The sequence below is a fragment of the Melanotaenia boesemani genome, chromosome 7 (assembly GCF_017639745.1).
Source record: "Melanotaenia boesemani isolate fMelBoe1 chromosome 7, fMelBoe1.pri, whole genome shotgun sequence".
Lineage (NCBI taxonomy): Eukaryota > Metazoa > Chordata > Actinopteri > Atheriniformes > Melanotaeniidae > Melanotaenia > Melanotaenia boesemani.
The window spans coordinates 4,180,288-4,202,446 of NC_055688.1; the positions used below are offsets into that span (position 1 = coordinate 4,180,288).

General features: G+C 40.0%; 1 protein-coding gene across 1 annotated transcript in view; it reads left to right on the plus strand.

The window, feature by feature from the left end:
• The window catches only part of gfra3 (GDNF family receptor alpha 3), a 77,264-nt gene that overhangs the window by 38,213 nt on the left and 16,892 nt on the right, over window positions 1–22,159 (plus strand). Inside the window, exons 3-6 of the mRNA XM_041989313.1 lie at window positions 5,692–5,760; window positions 7,917–8,271; window positions 9,764–9,873; window positions 19,645–19,779. Coding sequence (XP_041845247.1) covers window positions 5,692–5,760; window positions 7,917–8,271; window positions 9,764–9,873; window positions 19,645–19,779 — 669 coding nt within the window. The remainder of the gene's footprint in view (window positions 1–5,691; window positions 5,761–7,916; window positions 8,272–9,763; window positions 9,874–19,644; window positions 19,780–22,159) is intronic.

The window sequence follows — 22,159 nt, forward strand, 5'->3', positions numbered from 1 at the left end:
ATGTGTGCATCAATAAGTGAGCTAACTCTAGCCAGCGTCCTCCTCTTCTTCCCCTGTGGCCTATTAGTCAGCGGAGCATTAGTGTAATTACACACTCTTCAGTTCCCAGAGCTGCTCGGCCGCTCTTGCATGTCATTACCATAAATATATAGCCTGGGACAGGATTTACATACATAAACACTTTACATGTCATTACATTCTTGATTGAGTTTGCACTTTGGATTGTACTTAAATAATTTGCAGGACCAAATGACTTGTCCACTGGTTAGTCAGGGCTCAGTTAAAGGGTTTACAATTGGACAGAAGTTGCTTTTATTAACATGAGATCATGGTGACTCTTTGTTTTGCCTCCGATCAGTGTTGTGCAATGTTTCATCTATGCTGTTTGAAATGACAGAGGGATTTCTGATTGGCTGAACATGTATATGAAATATATTTATATGAGTATATATTTATCTGAATCCACACAGGATTCTGTGTGCATGTCCTGTGATGATACAACCCTCCTTTGAGGCAGATTATTAACAGATTATTTGAGGAAACATCAAAACCAAAATGAATTACAGCTGGGGGAAGGACCTACTTTTTTGCAGGTGGTTCGTTGTCAAGGTTTCCTGGGGAGCAAAAAGGATCAAAGCTGTAGCTGAAGGCATTCATTATACCTGAGTTACTCTGATGAGTCACAATATCTGCTGTGAGAAAGGAAACAAATGTGTTGTGGATCATGCTTGTGGGATCTCCATGTGAACAGTGTGAATCTGCTCTGGCTGGAAGATAAATAAAACAACTGTGGTTGGTAGTAGGGACAGCCTTTTGTTAGACTGTTTCATGTTAATGGTTGTTGTGATGGTTTGATATATAAACTCACAGTCCACTTCATCAGGTCCACCTTCTGGTACTGGGTTGGACTCCTTTTTCTTCCAGAACCTCCTTAATTCTTGGTGTGGTAGATGAAGCAGGTGGTGGAAACTTTCCTCAGAGGTTTTATCCATATCAACATGACAGCATCACACAGTTGCTGCAGGTTTGTCGGCTGCATCCATGATGAGAATCTCCCGTTCCACCACATCCCAAAGCTGCTCTACTGGACTGAGATCTGGTGGCTGTGGAGGCCGTTGGAGTCCAGTGAACTCATCGTCATGTTCTAGAAAGCAGGTGGAGATGATCTGAGCTTTGTGACATGGTGCATTATCCTGCTGGAAGTAGCATCAGAAGATGCTACACTGTGGTCATAAAGGTATACAAGGTAAGTAAACATCAACATGTTGGAGATTTAGTCCTGATAGTTGAAGGTTAAGTCATCAGGCTCCATTATAACCTGCAGTTTCCCAAAATAAACAATATATTCAGACAACCAAGTAAATTTCATGCCAGGATGTCAAAAGCGGCTTACATAAATCACTTACCGACCTACATGGCTGGCTTCTTTGGTGTAGCTGTTCTGGAAATGAGACCCCATCCAGCTCCTCTTCTGTTCAAGTCTTTTAATACTGTGGTGGTTCAGGAACTGGCACGATGCTGGTGCCCCGGCCAGTAAGACTGTAAGATCAAACTGGTTTTCTGCCTGAGAAGATCTGAGCAGTGAAATAGCCTGTATTCATGCCAATCTTCCATAAACGGTAGAAAGTGGCATTTTCTCATTCAATCTAAAGCCACGGTCACAGGGAGAACCCGTCCTTCTGCAGAGCAGAACTGCAGGAGTTGTCCTGAAGGTGCCCAGATTAGTAGAAGATGATAAATCTGCTGACAATCATGAAGTTGACAACTCTGAAGGTGTCAGTTGTGATTTTTTTTTCTCTCTGAGTGAGAAAATGGATGTGTGAGTGTGTGAAAGTGGGTAAAATGATTCCACACTCAGTGTACGACACTTCAGAGCCCACGATTTTCTTTCCAGTTTGTGTAACATCCTGCTTTCTGAGCCTGAGCTGCAAAGTTAGCTTTCGCAGGGTAACATGCAGATAAGTGAATGATGCTAACGCGGCAGCTTGACTGCACATTGCCTGATAAATAACAACACAAACTTTTGGAAGACTGAATTAATTTTAAGACTGTATTGAAGGTCTTCTTACTGTCACTTTAGTTGTGAAGACATCTGCTGTGGTGTGGCAGATTGTTTGGCTGTCAGAAGGTGAACTCTTCTATGAATCCTGTACAGTAGATATTTATCTCAGTTCTTGCTTTGCTGCTTCGCTCTCTTCTGGGGATTTATCACATCTTGCATTCATTCCTCATCAGCCTCAGCCTGCCCAGAACAAAACCTGGACAGGTAATATTTTAGCATACTGAAGCTAGCTTTGTTAAATGTCAGATCTTTGGCTGGAAAAACATTTTAATCAATGATTTTATTACAAAGCACAAATTTAATTAGTTTTTACCAGAAAGCTGGTTAGACAGAGAAAATGATGGTTGTTCTTATAGAAGCGACCCCTCCAAACTTCAGCTCTGTGGGTGAAGCTAGATCACATCAGAAAGGTGGAGGAGTGGCTGTTTTGTTTAATGACTTCCTCCAATGCAGCAGATATCTTAGAAGAAATTAATTTGAATATGTGTCTCTCCAGATGACCTCCCCCTCTCGTGTGATGTTCCTTGACATATACAGGCCAGCTAAACACTGAGCAACGTTTCTGATGACGTTGCTGAACTGTTGTCAGTAATCTGTGTCGACTCTGACGGTGGAGTTATTGTAGGTGATTCCAGCATTCATGCTGAGAACCCAGAGGACAGAGAACTGTGTTCTTGATAACTTCGATAACTCAGCATGTAGAACAGAGGACCCTGTCTGGATCTGGTCATCTCTAAATGTCTGAATACTTTCAAGGTTGTGGTGATGGCTGTTGCTCTGTCTGATCATTCCTATGTTTTCTTTGAGATGCTGTTATTGTAAAATAAAAAAAATAAAAAAAACAAACAGAGGTTATCAAGAAACGACACATTGGTGAAAATACTACTGAAATGTTTCTATCAGCTTTCTCTCCTTCTCTTCATAAAATTAGCCCAGAGTGAGTATTCACCATAACATAATATAGGGAGAACTTATAAAACCAAGTCAGGAGACTTATTATAAACATGACTGGCTACCTTCGGGACCCTCTGCACTGCAGGAGATGCAGGAGGAGGCCTTTGTTCTCCTCATTAGCTCCATGTCAGCTCAGGACAGCGAACTGTTGGAAAATACACAGTCCAATTTCAGCGTAGACAGATAACTGAAGACATCACAGAATCATTTACTCCGCCTGCAGAGCAGCACGCTGCTGAATCTCATTTAACCCTGTTTAATGCCTTAATCACTTATTTGGAATAAGATAATGTTTTAGGGTGAGTTAATAAGAAGGTAGCCTAAAAGATGCTGAAATATTTTTTATTAATGCACAATTTTTACACTTTTTTTCCAATTATCTTGCTCTCCAGACACATCCAACCACTTTTAAATGCTCAGCTTGTATTTTCTGTATAAAACATGGAGCTGCAGGAGCAGGAAAGTCCTCTTAATTAAAACAGAAACACGTTCATCAGTGTTGGAAAGGTCGTCCTTAGATACTTACTGCTCCCAGTATAGACAGATTTAATACAGTCAGAAGTGGAGCGAATGACCCAGAAAGAGAGAGAAAGAGCCTGGGTAAGAGTTTAAGGGAAATCCACTTGGACTCATGATTATTCCTCTACCCAGCCGGCTGCGGGCCACTGATGAGGGGGGGGATTAGGGTGAATGGAAAGGGGACACAGTGGTGGGAAATGTGTGGTTTGTTTGTGCTGACATAAACATCCGGCACCACCACAGCCTCACGGTCTGGACTGGAGGGATGAGCCGACCCAGGATCTGATGGGATGAGAGGATGAGGGGAAAGGAGTTTGTGTGGTCTACAGAGGATGTCCATGTGGGGATTGTTTTTTTTTTTTAATTTTCTTTGATTAATTTCAATCGTTATTATTATTATTCAATCGTTAATTATTAAAACTCATTCAATTTTTAATGTCCTATAATGACAGACTTTTTTAAAGGGTCACACAAAGTCAAATTCACTAATTGTCCTGAATTCAAATAAACTTTATTTAAGTCCAGTAACAATGTTATGTTATTTATATGAAGCATTTATTTACAAACCAACGTACTCGACATGAAAATAAACCAAAATATCTATAAAATAATACACGTGTCATCATACACACACACACACACACACACACACACACACACACACACACACACACACACACACACACACACAACAAACCTAATATTAGTAATAACAATGACACAGTATCATATAAAAATATATCAAGCGATACATAAAATATGTGCTATGAAGCCCCAGAAATATAAAAGCTTAAAGAAAATCTCAGGAAGTTTTGTGAAAAAACTTGCAAATTGGATAAATAAGTAAATGTGAAATAAATCCTGATAATTATTAGCATATGTGTTTCCTGTAGTACCGTGGGGTGTGTATAGCGCGAATGAGACTTACCGACTGTTCAGCGGTCCCCGTCTGATTCAAGTTGTGCAAGCAGACAACAGAACGACCGACATCAGGACCCTGAGCTTGGATCTGACTCTGGGATCAGCTGAAAGACCTGCACCTGACCACCGGAAATACCCGACTAACTCATGGATCAGACATGAACTGGAGGCTAAAAAATAAACTATTTCATGGACTATTTTGTGTTGATCCAGTTTCGCTCTCGTTAGTGAAAGTAAATGAATGATTAGTGGAGTGTGAAGCTCTTCTTCTGCTCTGGGTCACCAGTCAGTCTTCAGTTCTTTCTCCCCACATGATCCCATCATAGAGAAAGTGTGGCTTGTATGATAAATGCAACATGTTTAGTTAGCCGAACAGGCAAACTGAACAGGTATTTGTCAAACCCACCACAGACATCAGACTAATTCTACGACTTGATTTGGGTTAAAAAAAAAAAAAAAGAAAAAAGAAAAAAAGATCCAAACACAGGTCCCATTTCCACCAAGCAATCCAGCTCAGAATGGGACGGTTTTGGTGCGGTTTTCCTCGGTAAACTGTTTTTACAGAGGTGTTTCCACAGCTTATCGTATGCATACCTGGAAGGCGGGGTTTCAGCGACAGGCGTGTCATTTACTTAACATCATGACGTCGTAGCGGTGCGTTGCTTTGCTCTGGCTTCTGTTCTGATTGGGCTTTAGCCTCATCCTGTTTGGATAATCCTGCTAATAAAACTGACACTGTGTGTTTAAATATCTGATGTGTTATAAACTGTGTTTATAAGTAAATGGATGATTAGTGGAGTGTGTGTGAATAAAGAAGGAACTCTGGCTCCTGCTTTATAAGAGATTCATACTGGTTCTCATGACTCCTGATTTTCCAGTCAGTTATTACACCAACAGACAAGTAACAAATAAAAAACTGATCAGTTTCAACATTTGAATAATTAACTTTGTTGGTTGATTAATTCAAATAAATATAAGGCTCACTGCAGTCTAGATTTGTTCATATTCCACTCCACTTACTCATTTTTCTCTGTACCAGTCTCAGAGTGGCCCTGACATAAAAAGATGTGACCTATAACAGTTTAAAATAAATAAAACTCTTTCCAGATTACAGTGATGTGTAAATCCAGTTGTTTTTCTTCCTTTTCTGTTTTAGTCTACATCAAGTCGTCTTAGATTTCTTCTGTTTGTCTTTTTGATGTTTTTACCCCTGTTTGTGTGTTCCTTTCACACAGGGAAGGACGAGCTGGAAATTTCCCCATATGACGACACATTAGACACCCGGATGGCCTCCTTAGTGTCGGGTAAGCTACTCAGACTGGCTTTATTCCTATTTTAAAGTGTCACTAAATAGTTTTTGAGCACATTGTGAGGATGTAAATCAGGCTTTAGGGAAAGATGGGACTGTAGACGAATATAAAAGTGTGATATCAGCGATGGCCACTAGGGGCTGGCAAGACCACATTTTTCACAAATTTGTTTTTTGTTCAATTATCCCAAATCCATGGGAATGAGAACAGGTCAACTATAGGATTGTATGTAATAGATCAAATCAATTAAAATGCCTTTACTTTTCTGAAGAGAACATTTATTTTAAGGGGGGTGAAAACTAGGAGTCAACCCAGACAAGGATTACAGACAGTAGGTGCACATTTACCCAACATATGGGGTTACAGGTATATTGCCACAGATTTAAATCCCACCAATTCTACTTCATAACAAAGAGAAGCTATACTCACTCATTACAGGCTCATCTTACGGGCCTCGTACTCAGCAAAGTCATTCGCAATGCAGCTCAGGTCCAAAGCACTCGCTCTGCTGTTCTCGATATAGAGTATAGTCAGTCCACCGAGTCTTTCTTTAACCCATGCTGCTCCTTAGATAGGTCTTTATCAACTTGAGCTTGGAGAATTAGCGCTCTGCAGTCGCAACAGTGAAGGTATGGTAGGATGTAATGGTAATGCAGTGCAAACATCAGTAAATGATGCTGCCATGGTGCTGTTTTCCACAATTAGCATCTTAGCCAGATCCTTCACAGTTAGCTCTTTTGTTATTTCAGGTTTAAAGCAGGGTCTGAATGTAAATGCAAGGAGTTGGTCGGGGAAACTTGAGGACAAATCCCTGCTGTAGTGTTCCACGAGGCCCAGGTGAAGTGCATCATCCTGTGCTTTGCTGAGTGTGCCTGGGTGGATAGCGTAGAACTCCTTGTTAGTGTCACGCATAGAAATGAACCTCTGTGAAAGCTGGCTGATAATGATGTCAACGCTGACGTTAAAGACGTTTATTCTGAAATAGCTTTCACCACGAATATGCCTTTCATCTTCACAGAGTTCATCGAAGTGGAACTTTATTCTTCTTTTGCCATTTTTATAAACTCACTCTGTGCTCACCTTTTTTTTCTTCTTCTCCTTCTTTTATGGGCTCCTGACCACGACTGGGCCTCGTTGCAGATGCACCATTTGCACCGTTGATTTATTATGCCACTGGATGTATATACGACAAACTTAAAAAAAAAGTTTTTTTTTCTGTGTGTAATGGTGTTGTTTAAAATACAGCCAAGCAGATGATTGTACAGAATTCATACGAACATTTTCCCATCAGAGTTGCCATCAGCAGCTGATAATGTAATAACAGCCAATAACACAATCATTTTGCCCATTTTAAATGCGACAAAGTCAATAATGTGAAAAATTAATACATTTTTGGCTGGTTATTAAGTTTATTGGAAATGTAATAACTGTAACTGATAATGTAATGATAAATAAAATCTTTATCTAAAATATTTTTATGTGCTTAGATATTAACATGAAATTATTCATTTCATGGATAATGGATTAAACATTTAATTAAAACGCATTTATCAAAGGCTGAAACAATTCAGACCTCATTTAAAACTAACTGGACTGGCACTAATGGTACTTCAATATACAACATAGGCAATGACTTGTAAATTCGAGATGTTATATAGTTGGCTTTAATTACATTTAAAATAGGCTAATTTAATAAGTTATTGCCCGTTATTACATTATCTGTTGCTACAAGGTAAAAAATCCTCACTATTTCTAGAAAAACACTGGATAAGATTTGGAACCTGATCATAGTTTGGACTAAAATCCATTCTTTCCACTAGGCTCCTGTTATTTGTCTTGTGTTGTTCATGAACGAGTCGGCTCTAAGAGATGATTCTTTGTAGTGAATGGCTGGCTCCTGTCAGGGGGAGCTGAATCTTCAGAATGGGTGGGACTCAATCAAACAACCAGTTTGTTTACAATGAACATCTGTGATTCAAGAGTGCTTTTCAGCACTTCAAATTTCTCAGAAATGTTCTAGCTGAATGTCTACAGACTACAGATCTAAATTAGATCTGCACAGGATGGTTGTATGTCTGTCTAAATATCAAGTACTGGTATATCATAGTTACTTTTACTCTGTCCCACTTGATGCCATTCCACCCCACTAGCTTCATCTTTCATGCAACTGGATGGTGAGAACCTGTGCCTGAAAGCTGCACAGGACTGCGGCCTCTACGAGAAATGCGGTTCTCTCCGATCAGAGTATGTCCTGGCCTGCACCAAGCCGGGGCACGGGAGCTCCCGATGCAACCAGAACAAGTGCCACAAAGCCCTGAGGCGTTTCCTGGAGCGGGTTCCTGCGGAGTACAGCCTGGGCATCCTGTTCTGCCCCTGCACCAACAACCTGTGTGGTGAGAGGAGGAGGAAAACCATCGTACCGTCCTGCTCCTACCAGATTACGGAAGGTCAGCAACCTAACTGTCTCCACCAGCAGAGCTCCTGTCGCCAAGATGACATCTGCAGGTTAGCCACAAAGCCTACCGTCTCTGTGTGTGAATACATCTCCTTCCTTAGTTTTGTCATGAAAAGGTTCAATTCCCAAAATATAGCCTGGCATCCACAGCAGCAGGTAAAAGCTGTTCAAGGAGGACTAACATGAGACATCTGAGCGTCTCCACAGTTTAGATGTTAGTTCAGCTCTAGAGACCTTAAAAGGCTGATTCATATGATGTCATAGATTGATTCATTCTGCTCCTGGATGTACGACTGTTAGAGTTTTTATAGTGTTCACTCTTTCATGGTCTAGATCAGGGGTGTCAAACTCCGGTCCTTGAGGGCCGGTATCCTGCAGGTTTTTATTGTTTCCCTGATCTAACACAACTGGATAAAATCAAATGGATCCAGCAGCTTCTGGTCAACTTCTTCACAATAACCCAATAATTTTCATTCACTGAGCCGCACACTGAGTCAAGGATGAGACAAGCAGCTACATTTCAGCATAGTATGTAGTAGTATAATATTCACATGTGTCTGTGAGAGGGTAATTCTGAATAATGTCTCAAACGGCCCCTCATAAATTATCATCATCATCATCATCATCAGACATCTGACTTAGCCTCTTGATCCCAAACAAAAGTTCAGGACACTTTTCTCTAAAAACAGCTTTCTGTTGACTTTTCCTTTCATTTGTCAGCTGTTTAGGTGCTTTTCAGAACATTATTTTCAACTCACCATCTGTCACTGCAGCAAATTTAGTTCCAGCTTGATTTCTGCACCTATGACTCCTGATGAGAGGAGCATCCCTCTTTATCTTTAAGAATGACTTAAACTCTCTTCTTCCACACCTCGAATTCTCACCTACTTTGCACTTCTTCACCTTTTCTGCTTGTCATCTGTCTTTGAAATAGATGTCACATTTAATTCCTACACCTAAACTTCTCACAGCACTGAAACTTTAAAGTTGTATTTCATCACCTGTAAGTTCCAGCAAAAAAAATCACAAAATAACTGAATGTAAGTTTTAGAACTTGATTTTCTGTATTGCACAAAAACATGTTGCAGGAGTTTATAGAAACTGCTGCAGATTAAATTTAACAAAACACATAACTGATTGATATAGACCACACTTTACCTAATTAAAGGCCAAAAATGACCCCTAATACAACATTCCTGTATAAGATGGGAAAAACAGCAGGAAATATTGTTTTTGTTTCGGCCAACACGCTATTTTGCACAAATTGTGATGACAATGATTGATCTTTGATAGACTTTGACATGCTAATTCTCAGTTGAGAGGCTTTAATTTAAAATTTACCATTAATGAAATATTTTAACTAAAAAAATATGCATCCCTCTTCACATCAGGAACATTAGCACCTGAGCAGACCAAAGCCAATGTATGAGAGGAAAAAATGCAGCTTCTACCCAGTCTGGATTTATATGCACACAAACTCACCAACCAAAGATTTTTGTTGACTTTGTGAGATTGATGTTGAGCTGTTTGTGTCTTTGCTAGGTCCAGATTGGCTGATTTCCTCAGTAACTGTCAGCCTTCTCTTCTGACGGCCAGCGGCTGTTTGAAAGACTCACCTGGCCTTTGTCTCCGAGCCTACGCGGGACTTATAGGTACAAGACTCAAGGGGAAGGGGAATAGTGGGTAGTGGTTAGTTAGTGGTGGCATGCACCACAAGTTTGTAAGTCGCTTGCACGCACATACATATTAGCACATGTAGCATGGTCAAAAATATTGTTACTGCCAAAAATCCTCTGCCTACTGCATGCACTTGTTTAGACAGAAACAGAAAGTCCTTTTAACAACCACTAAAAGAAGTGCACTTATTTGTCGGGTGTTGTATGGACGCTCACAGCACACAACAAACAGACAACGCTGCTGTCCACAATGCTGAAGGACACAGAACGGATGACCTGTGTTTGGAAAACTTAATTAATTAGATTAAATAAATGAATAAACAATCAATGCTGACAAATTAATACTATTCTTTTAACAAACATCTGGAATCTCCCACCTGAAGGTGGTCTATTTTTAGGGCTTACCCTTAGAGTATGAGTTGAATGTCTCTAGGTAAGGCAAGTTTATTTGTACATCACATTTCATGTACAAGACAATTCCAAGTGCTTTACATTAAACATTAAAAGCATTACAGCGGGGTGCAGGAAGCAATAACAAGTGCATTAAAAAACAAACTGTAAAAGAAGTAAAAGAAATTAAGTAAAAACAGAACAAAGAGATAAAATGCAAGAAATAATGTTCCAGTGTGGGGAATTAACAGTTGTTCTGATAAAAGACAGCAAATAGAAAAGTTTTTAACACTGATGTAAAACTGCTGAGTCAGCAGACCTGCAGTTTTCTGGGAGTTTGTTCCACATGTGAGGAGCATAAAAGCTGAACGCTGCCTCTCCACGTTTATTTCTGACTCTGGGAACAGAAAGTAGACCTGACCCTGATGACCTGAGGGATCTGTTTGGTTCATAACGAGCCAGAAGATCCTGAATGGATTCTGATCCTAAAAATACATTGCCAGGATGTGCCAGAGGAGGTTCTGGCACATCCAATCTTTAATTTGATCCATGCAGTTGATCAGAGTTTGGATCGGACTGTAGTCTCCTGGTGAGATGGTTATGTAGATTTGTGTGTCATCAGCATAACTGTGGTACCATATTTAGTTGTTTTCCATAATGTGAGCGAGTGGCAGCATGTAGATGTTGAACAGCATTGGCTCCAGAATGGAGCCTTGGGGAACTCCAGGTTATTTTAGTTCACTCGAATTTATAGTTACCTATTGACATAAAGTAGTCATTGACTTTTAAATAGGACTCAAACCAATTAATTGCAGTGCCAGAAAGTCCAACCCAGTTTATCAGCCGGTCTAGTGAGATGTTCTAGTCGATGTCCAATGCAGCGCTGAGATCCAGCAGTACCTGGACTGAAATGTTTCCACTCTCTGTGCTCAGGTGGATGTCATTAAGGACCCTAACTAGAGCATCTCAGTGCTGTGGTGGGGTCTACATCTGACTGGTAGTCATCAGAACAGTTATTTAGTATATATCTGTTGAAAGACAGTTTTTCCAAAATCTTACTACGAAAGCAGAGGTTTGATATCTGCCTGTAGCTGCTCATGATTGACAAGTCTGTAATCTGGAAAATATCTAAGGTCCTGCATCCTGAAACATTCATAAAAAACCTAGTCGGCAGGGTGTCAAGACAGCAAGTGGTGGTTTTCAGAAGGCCAATGATCTCATCCAGGTTTTTAGGACTGATTAGAGAAAAGTGTGTCATGGTGTTTATGTCTCTGAGTGGACACAGGGACATATGTCCTGTTTAGTGGAGCTCCTCTGCCTTTCAGGGAAAGCAAGCTCCCCTGAACTCCCCTGTAATTCAAACCCTGTCTGGTTGTTTCTCCTGCTGCTCATACCGGACACATCCAGGTCAAAACCAGTTCAGGTCTGAACACCAAAGTAAAACCAAAAACCAGACTGCAGTAATTTATTGTTGCTTTATTGTTTACTTGTGGTAAATGAGTCATTTTTGGTCCTGGCCAATCAGTGAGCTGGATTTTCTTCTGCTATCTTCCTGGTCAGTGGTTGTTTTGAGGAAAATCACCCCCTAGCAGCATGACGTTGTCCATGTTGTTCGGTCATTGTTTCTCACTGAACTTTGAGTAAAGTTTAGTGTGAAAGCAAACCGACCAAAGGAAGGTGCAATTTTTCTTTAGAATTTCCCACCTAAGCGAACTAAACCTCCTAGACAATCCTGGTTTGAACGCAGCCTAAAAAAAAAAAAAAACTTCCAGGAGGGGAAATGTAGGAATGTTTGTATGAATTTATATCAACTACAGAGCAAGCAGAAACATTTTCATAGTTCCTGTAATTATTCAAAGAAGTCCTTTTTTTGTTTTATTTATTAGCTTCTACGTCAGGGGGACAGCTTTCCCATGATGAGTGGAACCATCTTTGATGTACAGTAACTGCACAGTGACTGGTTCAATGTGAAAACATAGTACTAAAACCATTTATTTAAAAACAAAAAGAAAAGAAAAACATGTAAACGTTAAAATGTCTGATGACACAGCTACAAGTATCACAACAGTAAGTATCATCACAAGTCAGTAAAAGACTGGTAGATTATTTCTTTGCTTAAACAAAGCTTCTCGGTAATAAATCTGGTAAAGTTGTAATTTGTTGGAAAAGCCTGTTTCCCTTTGAAATGAAGCCGCATTTGTTTCTGAGATGAGCAGCAGAGTTGAGTGTGTAGCTTTTAGTCATGAAAAACTGTCCAAATCCTTTCAGCCAAACAGCTGATTCTTGTTTTGAAGTTCTGGTACCCTAGGTGCTTACATTCAGGTGTCTCATTGGTTCCTGATGAGCAGCACTTCTGAGCATGGATCCTGCTACAGCGGTCATACTGTAGCTGTGTCCCAGTTCAGGGTCTACACCAGGAATCACCAACTCCAGTGTCCTGCAGCAACACACCTGATTCAGTTGAATGGGTTATTAACAGACTTGTGCAGAACCTGACAACAAGCTGTTAGATCTCAAGATGGCTGCACCCAATATCCAAATACTGTTTATTTGGAAAAACTCCCACTGGATTTCCGCTGCATCAACTCAGCTTCCAAGACAGCTAAGTATGGGTTTTATCTACAGTCATGCTGCATTAAACTAGAAAACCACAAGCCAATTGTAAAAATGTGCACCATAAAAGCGCCAGACAATGTCAACGGTTGATATACTAGACATTTACTCAGCATTTCACAAGAAACCCCTCCGTAAAAATCAATATCAACCGCTCTGTGCTATTTAATCTAGAAACTTAATGGACAAAACATATGTGAAAAAAATTAAAAGACGACAACAATGGACTACTGGTGGTACTGGGTGCAGCCATGTTGAAATCTGGTATCTCAGGGTTTTCTGCAAGTTATGCGTTCTCTGTTCTGAAAAAAAAAAACCTGGAAACAACCCACATTCCCAACTCTGCTGCTCATCCCACAAATTTACTTACAAAAGTGGATCCATTTAAAACGGAAATGAACAGACAGATTTTCTATCAAAAAGTGTTGTAACAACAAGGAATCAATCCACCAAACTCATTTACTGACTGCTTGGGATAAGTTTAGGAGGAGAGTTTCTGCAGCCAGGCAGGAGGTGTTTGGGTTTGTCCAGAACTGACTGGAGCTTTGTAAGAGTACTAAGTTTGTTTAGTGTCAGAGAAGGATCTCCCATTCTGCAGCATGTTCTGACAGAGCCCAGCAACCTATTCCTGCTTTTTTAAATTAAATGAATCCTACAAACACAAAAGAGAAGCTCATAACAGATTTAATAAAACCCTGCCAAATGCTGCAGCTGCACATAAAAATACATCCACTCGTTTCTTTTCTTGCAAACAGCATCAACTTGGTGCTCACAGCTCAGTTTGTCTTCCAGAACATTTTATGAATAGTTGTACTGTTTTAAGCTGGATTTCTACTTACGTCTGTGTGTGGTCGGCTACAGCATAGCTGACGCTGGTGAGTTTACTCTCACACTCGAGCGTAGGGGTGCACGTTATTTTGATGTCATGTTGCAGTTTCTCCTCCTAACCTGAAGGTGGCAGCAGAGGTGGGATTGGCCTGTAAACTCACCAGTTCTTTTGATAGTTCACTTCAGTTCCAGTAGGTATTTCCTGTTTTAAAACAACAACAGCCTCTCATCAACTTGATCCAGACCAGATCAGGGTCCCCATTAGATAAAAGCAACACAATCACTGAGTTGTCAGTAAATTTAATGCCTTGCATGCAGCCTCTGGATTTATTAGTATATAAGACAAATAAAACCAGTGAGAGGACAAAGGAGTGATCCAGTAGAACATGGAATCAGATAATTAACAAACAAGCCAGGTTATCGGACTCTGATCAATGAGACATTTATCAGCTAAAATGTGAGAAAAGCTAAAAGCTACTAAAAGTCAATAAACAGTAACCGCAGACACGGCTTTGTCCCTCACGCTAAAATCATGTGTACAAGTGTGGCGATAAAGTAATCTCATCCGTAAGGATGGGTTGACTTAATGGTAGTCTATCCAGTGACATGGGACTCTATCAGAATGAAGTTAAAAATGAAACTAAAGATATCTGCTAGCTGTAAAGCTTAATGTTTGGGAAGATGAACACTGAGTCCACCAGAGCCTGGGCTTTACTTTCTTTATAAACTTATCCACCTGAACAGAGATCATCTGGAACAGAAACAGAGCTCATTGACATTAAAATGGTTATTAAAGGAATTTAGCTGATTGGAGAGGTGTCTTTTCTTTTCTTTTTTCTTTTTTTTTTCTCTTTTCTTTTCTCTTTTCCTTTCTTTTCTTTTCTTTTCTTTTTTCTTTTTTTTCTCTTTTCTTTTCTTTTTTCTTTTTTTCTCTTTTCTTGTCTTTTCTTTTCCTTTCTTTTCTTTTCTTTTCTTTTCTTTTCTTTTCTTTTCGAGTAATATTTTAATAATTCCAAAAAGAGCCACTGAGTAGAGCTGTTGCTGTGGGAAGGAGTTGTCTCTGTTTTACAGTGAAGCTGAAGAAGCCTCTGGCTGAATACTCTTTGTCCTTCAGACAGTGCGTCCATCATGTCCAGCAGCTTATGCAGCGCTCTTCTCTAGACAATCAGCTCCAGGATCCAGATCAGTCCCCCGAACTGATTCCTGTTTACCTTGAAGTCGTGATCTTTTTTATTCCCTCACGTTGTTCTGATGGATCTGCTTTCCAGATATCCAGATTTTTTTATGTTCACCTCTTTGCTCAATAACTGCCTGTCTCCTCTTTCTTTTGGATCTTTAGCAGCCATTTCAGGCTTTGGTGATCCAGGACTTGTTATTGGGGAACAATGCTGTCCACATAGAAGTTTATATGATCTGTCTCACACTGTCAGGATAGAGATGTCGTCTCCAGGTGGCAAACAGCATTTCTTCCGTTTCTTTCTCCTCCTGAAACCACCGGCTGCTGTTTGACAAAGGTCGGTAGGTTGAGGTGAGGTGGACCAGATCACGGTCTGATTTTCCCACTGGAGTATGGGCTGTGGAGCTGTCTGCATCTTTGATGTTTGCATAGAATGAATCTGACATTTTATTTTCTCTGGTGGAGCAGCTGACAAACAGAAAGTTGGAAGGGTAACAGAGGGAGGCCATGAATGTGTCGGGGTGGTGTAACCTAGCAACAGCTGAGCTGATGGCGTCACAAGCTGCATCACTAAGGACACTTTTGGCTGACGAAAAGAAAAAGGCTGGAATAAATTAAAATATTTTTTTGAATGAAAATACAGTGTCTTCTTGAAACAATCTAAAACATAACTAATTACTAGAAATCTTCAAATTAAACAGGCAGTGCAGAATCCAGAGCTGACGGGTGGATTTTTGTGAAAAGTTTCAACAAAAGTTGCAGTGTTTTTCATTTTTTCAAATTATTTTTTTAATTGCAAAAGTACCTAGAATTTATTTAAAAAGTTATGCATTATAATTTAAATAGTTTTTACACAAACAATCACATTAGGGTGTGCTTCACAGTTCAGCAGAATGCTCAGGAAAATGGGTCAGGGAGAAAGGGTGTCACGCAGCTACAGGTCCTGGCCCGGGACCCAAACCTGGTCTAGCTGCTTTGAAGGGCTGCAGCATCTGTAGTGAAGCAGAGGCTGAGCTAAGCATCTCCTCCAAGGGTGGACAAGTGTTATACAGAGTGCTTTATACTAATGCTGATAATCTGAAATGTGGAAGTAAAATAGATGGTGTTTGTACATCAGGTAACCTGGAAGAGAACTGAGATAACTGAAAGTTGTGTAAAAGTTGCAGTGTTTGGACAAAAAATTGCAAGGATGTGCCAAATTGGCTGAATTTGCATTAATAGTTATGATCACAACATCACAAATTCTTGGAGGGACTGAACAGCAGTCATGAGACTGAGCAGAATTATAGGAAAGGAAGCCAGAAAGAAGAGTAAAGGCTAATTTATGCTCCCTTAATGTATGTAAATAAGTAGGTCCATTTCAAACATGAATGTGCTCATACTTCCCTGTGCCCTTTACATTGATATGGTTGTTAGCTAATATATCTGTAGAGTTCAGAGTTCATCTTAGAGTTCCAACGTCAGGTTAAGACAACAGTAAAGATGGTGATGGAGATCATGGTAAAGAGACATACAGAAAGGCAGCTCAGTAGATGGCGGTGGGCTGTTCGGCCGTTAAATACATGTTTACACACTACAGCTATACTGTTCAACCCTGTGGTTTCTGGTGGTATTGCTCCATTTACTACGTCAGGCTACGCATCCATAAGCTCTCTGTAAACATACGAAATGACTAACATAAAGGATGGAGAGAAGGTTCCGGATCTGTCTGTAGCGTGAAGCATAAATGGGCTTTAAGGAGGCATGGCAGCAGTGAGGCCTTCTGCTGGCTCTGTCTGTGATGAATGACTGTATGGCTCACAGCGTTTTCCACCAGGGTAGCCGGCCAGAGGGGTTCTCCACCTCTCCTGCACAGCTCAGTGGGGCACCTAATGAAGAGCCTTCCCAGAGGACAGTGACTGCATGATGACTGGTCACTGATCTGTGCAGCCATGCTAGAAAAGCTAAACACACAGTCACTTCATGATCTCTGCTGCCTGCAGACATGTTCCTAAACATCTGCATTATCAAACTTTTTCAATAAATAGATGTAATTTGGATCATTACCAACCGGTTAAGATGCCCCTTGGCTAATAGCCACTGTTACAGGATCCAGCTATGAATAAAGTTAACTATAATAGTTTTAACTATACATATATATATATATTTCCTTAATTATTCATATATATATATATATATCTATATATATATATATATATGATTATATTCTATGCATATTTACATATTAAGTCATTTACATAAAATACTGCATATCAATATAAATACATTTGTTTATTTTTTGGTAATAGAATTACAAACATTTTATTTAATATAAAACCAATATACAGAATATGTCTATTATAAATAATAACATGAACATAAGTGCCCCATGTATTGCATGGTAAGTTTATCCCATGTAGGCGTTGAAGCCATCTTGCCCGTACCTTGTAAAAATGATTAGTTATATTTTTCTTTAGAAAAATAGAAACTTGGACTTTGCGTTATCTCCATTAATGGTTGGACTGATTCCCTTTTCTGTTGTTCAATATCTCTTTATTTTAAATTCCCCTAAAATTACACCTCCACCTCTTTCCTGAAACGTTGTTTGTAGATAATAATAAATTGTTCCTGACTTATATAGAAATTCCACTATGCCATTCCATGTCATTATTTTAGACTTGACAGCATGAATTAACTGATGGTTTATTGCAGGTGTATTTAACGTGTCGTCCGTTTTCACGTACCTGTTTGATATGAACATCTTACATCTCTTGGTTTATTTTACTGGTCCTGAAGTTTTTATTCTGTTTGGACTGAAATTCTCTCGACTTGCCTGGAAACATAGAATTACAGAAAATAAGTTTAGTATGTTTTCTACAACGTTTAAATGATTTTAGAAAGAGATTTTAAGATGTTTGTGTATTTAGGTTTGTTATTAACCAAGAGGTCAGGTTCTCTTTCGCGTTTCCACAGCAACCATACTCCTACCTGGTAACATCAGCCAGATAGTGATAGATGCATCAGCTATGTAACAGGGTGATGTCATAGCGTTGCGACACCTTCTTTGGATTATAAGGAAGAAGAACGTGACTCAGAAACAAAGGCGGAGAATGGTGGACATCCTGCAGGTTTTCTTCTTGTCATCTGGCTTTAAAGGTCCCATATTATGCAAAATTCACTTTTTAATGGTTTTGGAACAGTCATACTGGTCCCCCCGCATGTGTAGGAGACCCGTAAGTGTGAAACTCTTTCAGGCGCTCTCTCTCCCCCCTGCTCCACCTCTAGGGAAGTAAGCGCTGAAATGAGCTTGTTTGAAAGCGTGTACGTTATGACGTCATAAGGGACAATAACCACTCCCCACAGAGCGATGGACCCGCCTACCGGCTCTCAAAGCCCGCCCTCTAAAAATCACCTAGCGCCCAGTGTTTTTCCCTCTTCGGCAACCCTCGTTAGCGGACATGGCTAAGCGACAGAAGCACTGTTCTGTTTGTGGCTGCATAAATGAACACGAAAACGTTTTTTTACTTCCATCCACTGAACCCACGAGGACTGAGTGGATTAATTTTATTTTTGGAGGAAATGTACCCGGAAAACTTCCAAAGGTTTTGCATGTCTGTGGCCAGCATTTCAAAGAGGACTGTTTCCACAACATGGGTGCATGGAAAGCAGGCTTCGCCAACCGTTTGAAGCTGAAGCCAGGTTCAATACCAACTGTCCGTGACACAGCTGGAGAGGTAAGAGCAGTACTGTTAGTCTTCTTGCTCGAACTTCTTCAGGAATGGGTTCCGGTGTTCCGGCGTTTGTTTATCCTTCACTACGCTGTAATCAGCGTCTAGTAACCGCTAAGGCCTAACCTGTCAATCACCTCATGACGGGCGATGCGATGGGCGGAACCAACAGCTGAGCTGCTCCACCAGGGTTCCTCCCACCATAAACGGCACATTTCTGAAGCTGCTAAAAAGAGGGAGGTGAAGAGAAGCCGCTGCACTCAAACTGAGGGTCGATTTGTCCATACCATGGCGGAAATATTTCATTTAGATATTAATGAATGGTCTCAGATTGGGAATAAAGTGTATAATATGGGACCTTTAAACAGCGAAACATTCACCGTTTCTACTCCAGCTGCTGGTGGATTGCAACCACGTTGTAAGAGGAGCTTCGAAAAACAAAAAGACAAAAACAGGAGGAAGAGACTCAAACTAAAGAGTAAAATATTTATTATGATTAGTCAGGCAGGTGTTGTGCACATTATTTTAAGGGTCAGACATTCAGTACTGATGGTTAAGGTTATAGGAAGGGGTTGGAAATACTCTGTGTCAATACAGAGTCCCTACAGGCATATAAACTAGATATATATTGTGTGTGCGTGTGTGTGTGTGTGTGCATCACTGTCAACCATGCTACTAAAGCTCGATTGAGACATTTGCACTTTTTCAAGAATTGGCCTTTCTGGCCTTGAAAACTGCAGATGGCATCAAAACGTTCCTCCAGTCTTTGAAATATCCCTTCAGTCTTTCCAGGAAAGGTCATAGATTCTGCATCTTGCTGCTTTGTGTTGGTGCTTTATCTTTTAGTGAAGGAAAATAACAAAAATCATTTGTGCTTTTCAACCACCAAGTAATCACCTGCTAAACACCCGAACCGTTTTCTTAAAAAAAAAAAAACATAACAGAAAGCAGCTTTTATCTTTTTGATGTAAACCTTTCACTCATTCAAAAACACACATTCTGATCGGGAACTTTCCCCGCTCTGTCCTGCAGGGACCACCATGACGCCCAACTACATCAGCAACGGCTCTGCTGATGTGTCGCTGTGGTGCAGCTGTGAAGGCAGCGGCAACCAGTGGCAGGAGTGTCTGAGACTGCAGCGCCTCTTCACCCACAACCCCTGCCTGCGTGAGTCTGCAGCCTACACTTCATCTCTACAAACAGGTTCCAGAACCTGATGTAAATTCACTGTCTGTCTGCAGCTGATCTGCTGGTAGTGTAAAACATTTATCCTCTGAGCACAACAGGAATATGGTTAGTTTGTGATGGTTATTAATCTGTTTCTCACTATGTTTCTCCATATTTTCATGCTATTGCTACCCAGCTTCCCAACAGCCTCCCGAGGCTGAGAAACCACACTTCACTACTTTTTCTTCTGCTGTTTTGAATGTGCACCATGGCTCATTCAGCCAAAAAACGCAAGGGAACTTTATGGGAGAAAGAGAGGAAAAGAAAGAGAGAAAGGAACAGAGTAAAATATAAGACAGGGGTGAAGATAAGACTGACTTTTACTTGCTGGAGAGATCTCAGAGTACGGGTAGGATGCAAGATGGATGCTGGATTAGCCATCGTTAGGGAGCACATGTTAGAACCCGATTCTTTTATTGGAAGCTCAAGAACAAAAAGAAATAATTCAGTGAAGTTCTGAACTATATCTGGTTTATATCCCTGTGGGGACTCTGTATTCTAGTTCTGGATGCTAACAAACCAAAAAAGGGGGGTCCGTGTTATACATCAATTCGGTTATCTGGATCCTATAAACTCCATAAAACTATTAAATAAAAATGAATGGATAGGTATGTGTGTGTACTTGTACATATGTATGAGTATGCAGCAATGCAAATGTACATGTAGGCGTTTGTTTAGGGGCATATTCATGGATTATTTTATCTCATTTTTTTTCTTTCAAAATAAAGAGAATTAATCAATCATTCAAAGCTATCCGGAGCTTATCACTATATCCTATAGAGAACATTTTCAGTCAGAGATTACTGTGGAACAGGATGGGAGAAGAACACAGGTGGTGTCCAATTATCCAAATATTTAATTTAATATGTAAGGAGCTGGTACTTGAACAGTACAAAAATGGTCTGGGATAAAGAAATATTAAATAGACTGAGTATTCCTTTAATCATTTTTCTTATTATTACTATTGTCGTTGTTATTCTTATTAATATTATTATTATTATTTCTGCATAACTTTATCCTTATAGTTGATGATTGCAATCACATCGTATCTGAAGATTGTTGTAATTAATGTTGAAATTGTTTTAAAACATGTTGGATTCACTCATTTTGGGTGGAGAGCTCTCATGTCCTCCAACATGCCCTTTTCTACATTTCTTTAACCCAATCAACAAATCTTTCCAATCCTTTTATCTCCCCTTCTTTTGGAACTTTTTCTGCCATCTGACTATAATTTTATATAATACCGACCCCAATGAGTCGGATTTACAATCCTTCCACTTATCCACAACTTTTAGCAACATTTTAAGAAGTATTTGGACGTGTTGTACAGATGTGGTAAGTGGTACGGTACCCAAGTAAGGACCCAGCCAAGAAGCTTCTACACGGAACTGTCGTTCTGTGCGCTTGGTTATGGAGGGTTTGCCCCGTCTGATCCCTTGTGGTAATTCACCAAATTCTGAAACACCCTAACTAAATATCCCCTAGTCTGCTAGAACCAACCCCGTTACAGAACTACTTGAAATCTGTGTCAGTGCAGGAATTCTCGAGCAGAATAAACTGTCCGATACATGGACACGTCCACAGTAAAAACATCAACCAAGCAGGAAACCTCACATTAACATGGAAAATAACAAAGAACTTTTTTTCTTTTAAAAAAATCCGGATATTTTTATACTCCTGCTCAAACAGGAGTCTTCAGCTTACGTGGCATCGGCACAATCAACCTTTTTTTTTACTCAAATAAATTTGGAAGATGACCCTCAGTGTTTATTCATTCCTATGACAAATTTTCCGCCTTTTATTTGGTCAAATTAGTCTAAACTATGACAGTCATAGACTGTCCCTCCTGTGAGTCTATATATATATATATATATTTACTTTACATGTGATCATGTTTCAGACCATTCACTTCAGTAAAATAACATCATTAAATTTATGGAATATTTCAGTGAAATTTATCGATCAGAGCACATCATTAATTAGACAATCTTTGTGTTCAATACACAGAAATGATATTAGAAAAGGTTTTCTGCTCACCTTTCTTTAGACAGGTCTGAAATTGTCTGTAGAATGACTTCTCCAACCGACTCCGATGGCCCTCAACGGGTCACAGTCAACCAATCCGGGTCACGGCACCAAATTGTTAGAACCTAATTCTTTTATTGGAAGCTCAAAAACAAAAAGACAAGAGAGAATCTCTTAATAATTCAGCAAAAATTTATTCTAGTTCGGGTCACAGGTAAAGCAATGCAGTGCTGGGCTCAGAGGACTGGTCCTCTTGCTGAGCCCCGAGCAATGGAAAAGATCACATTTTATCACC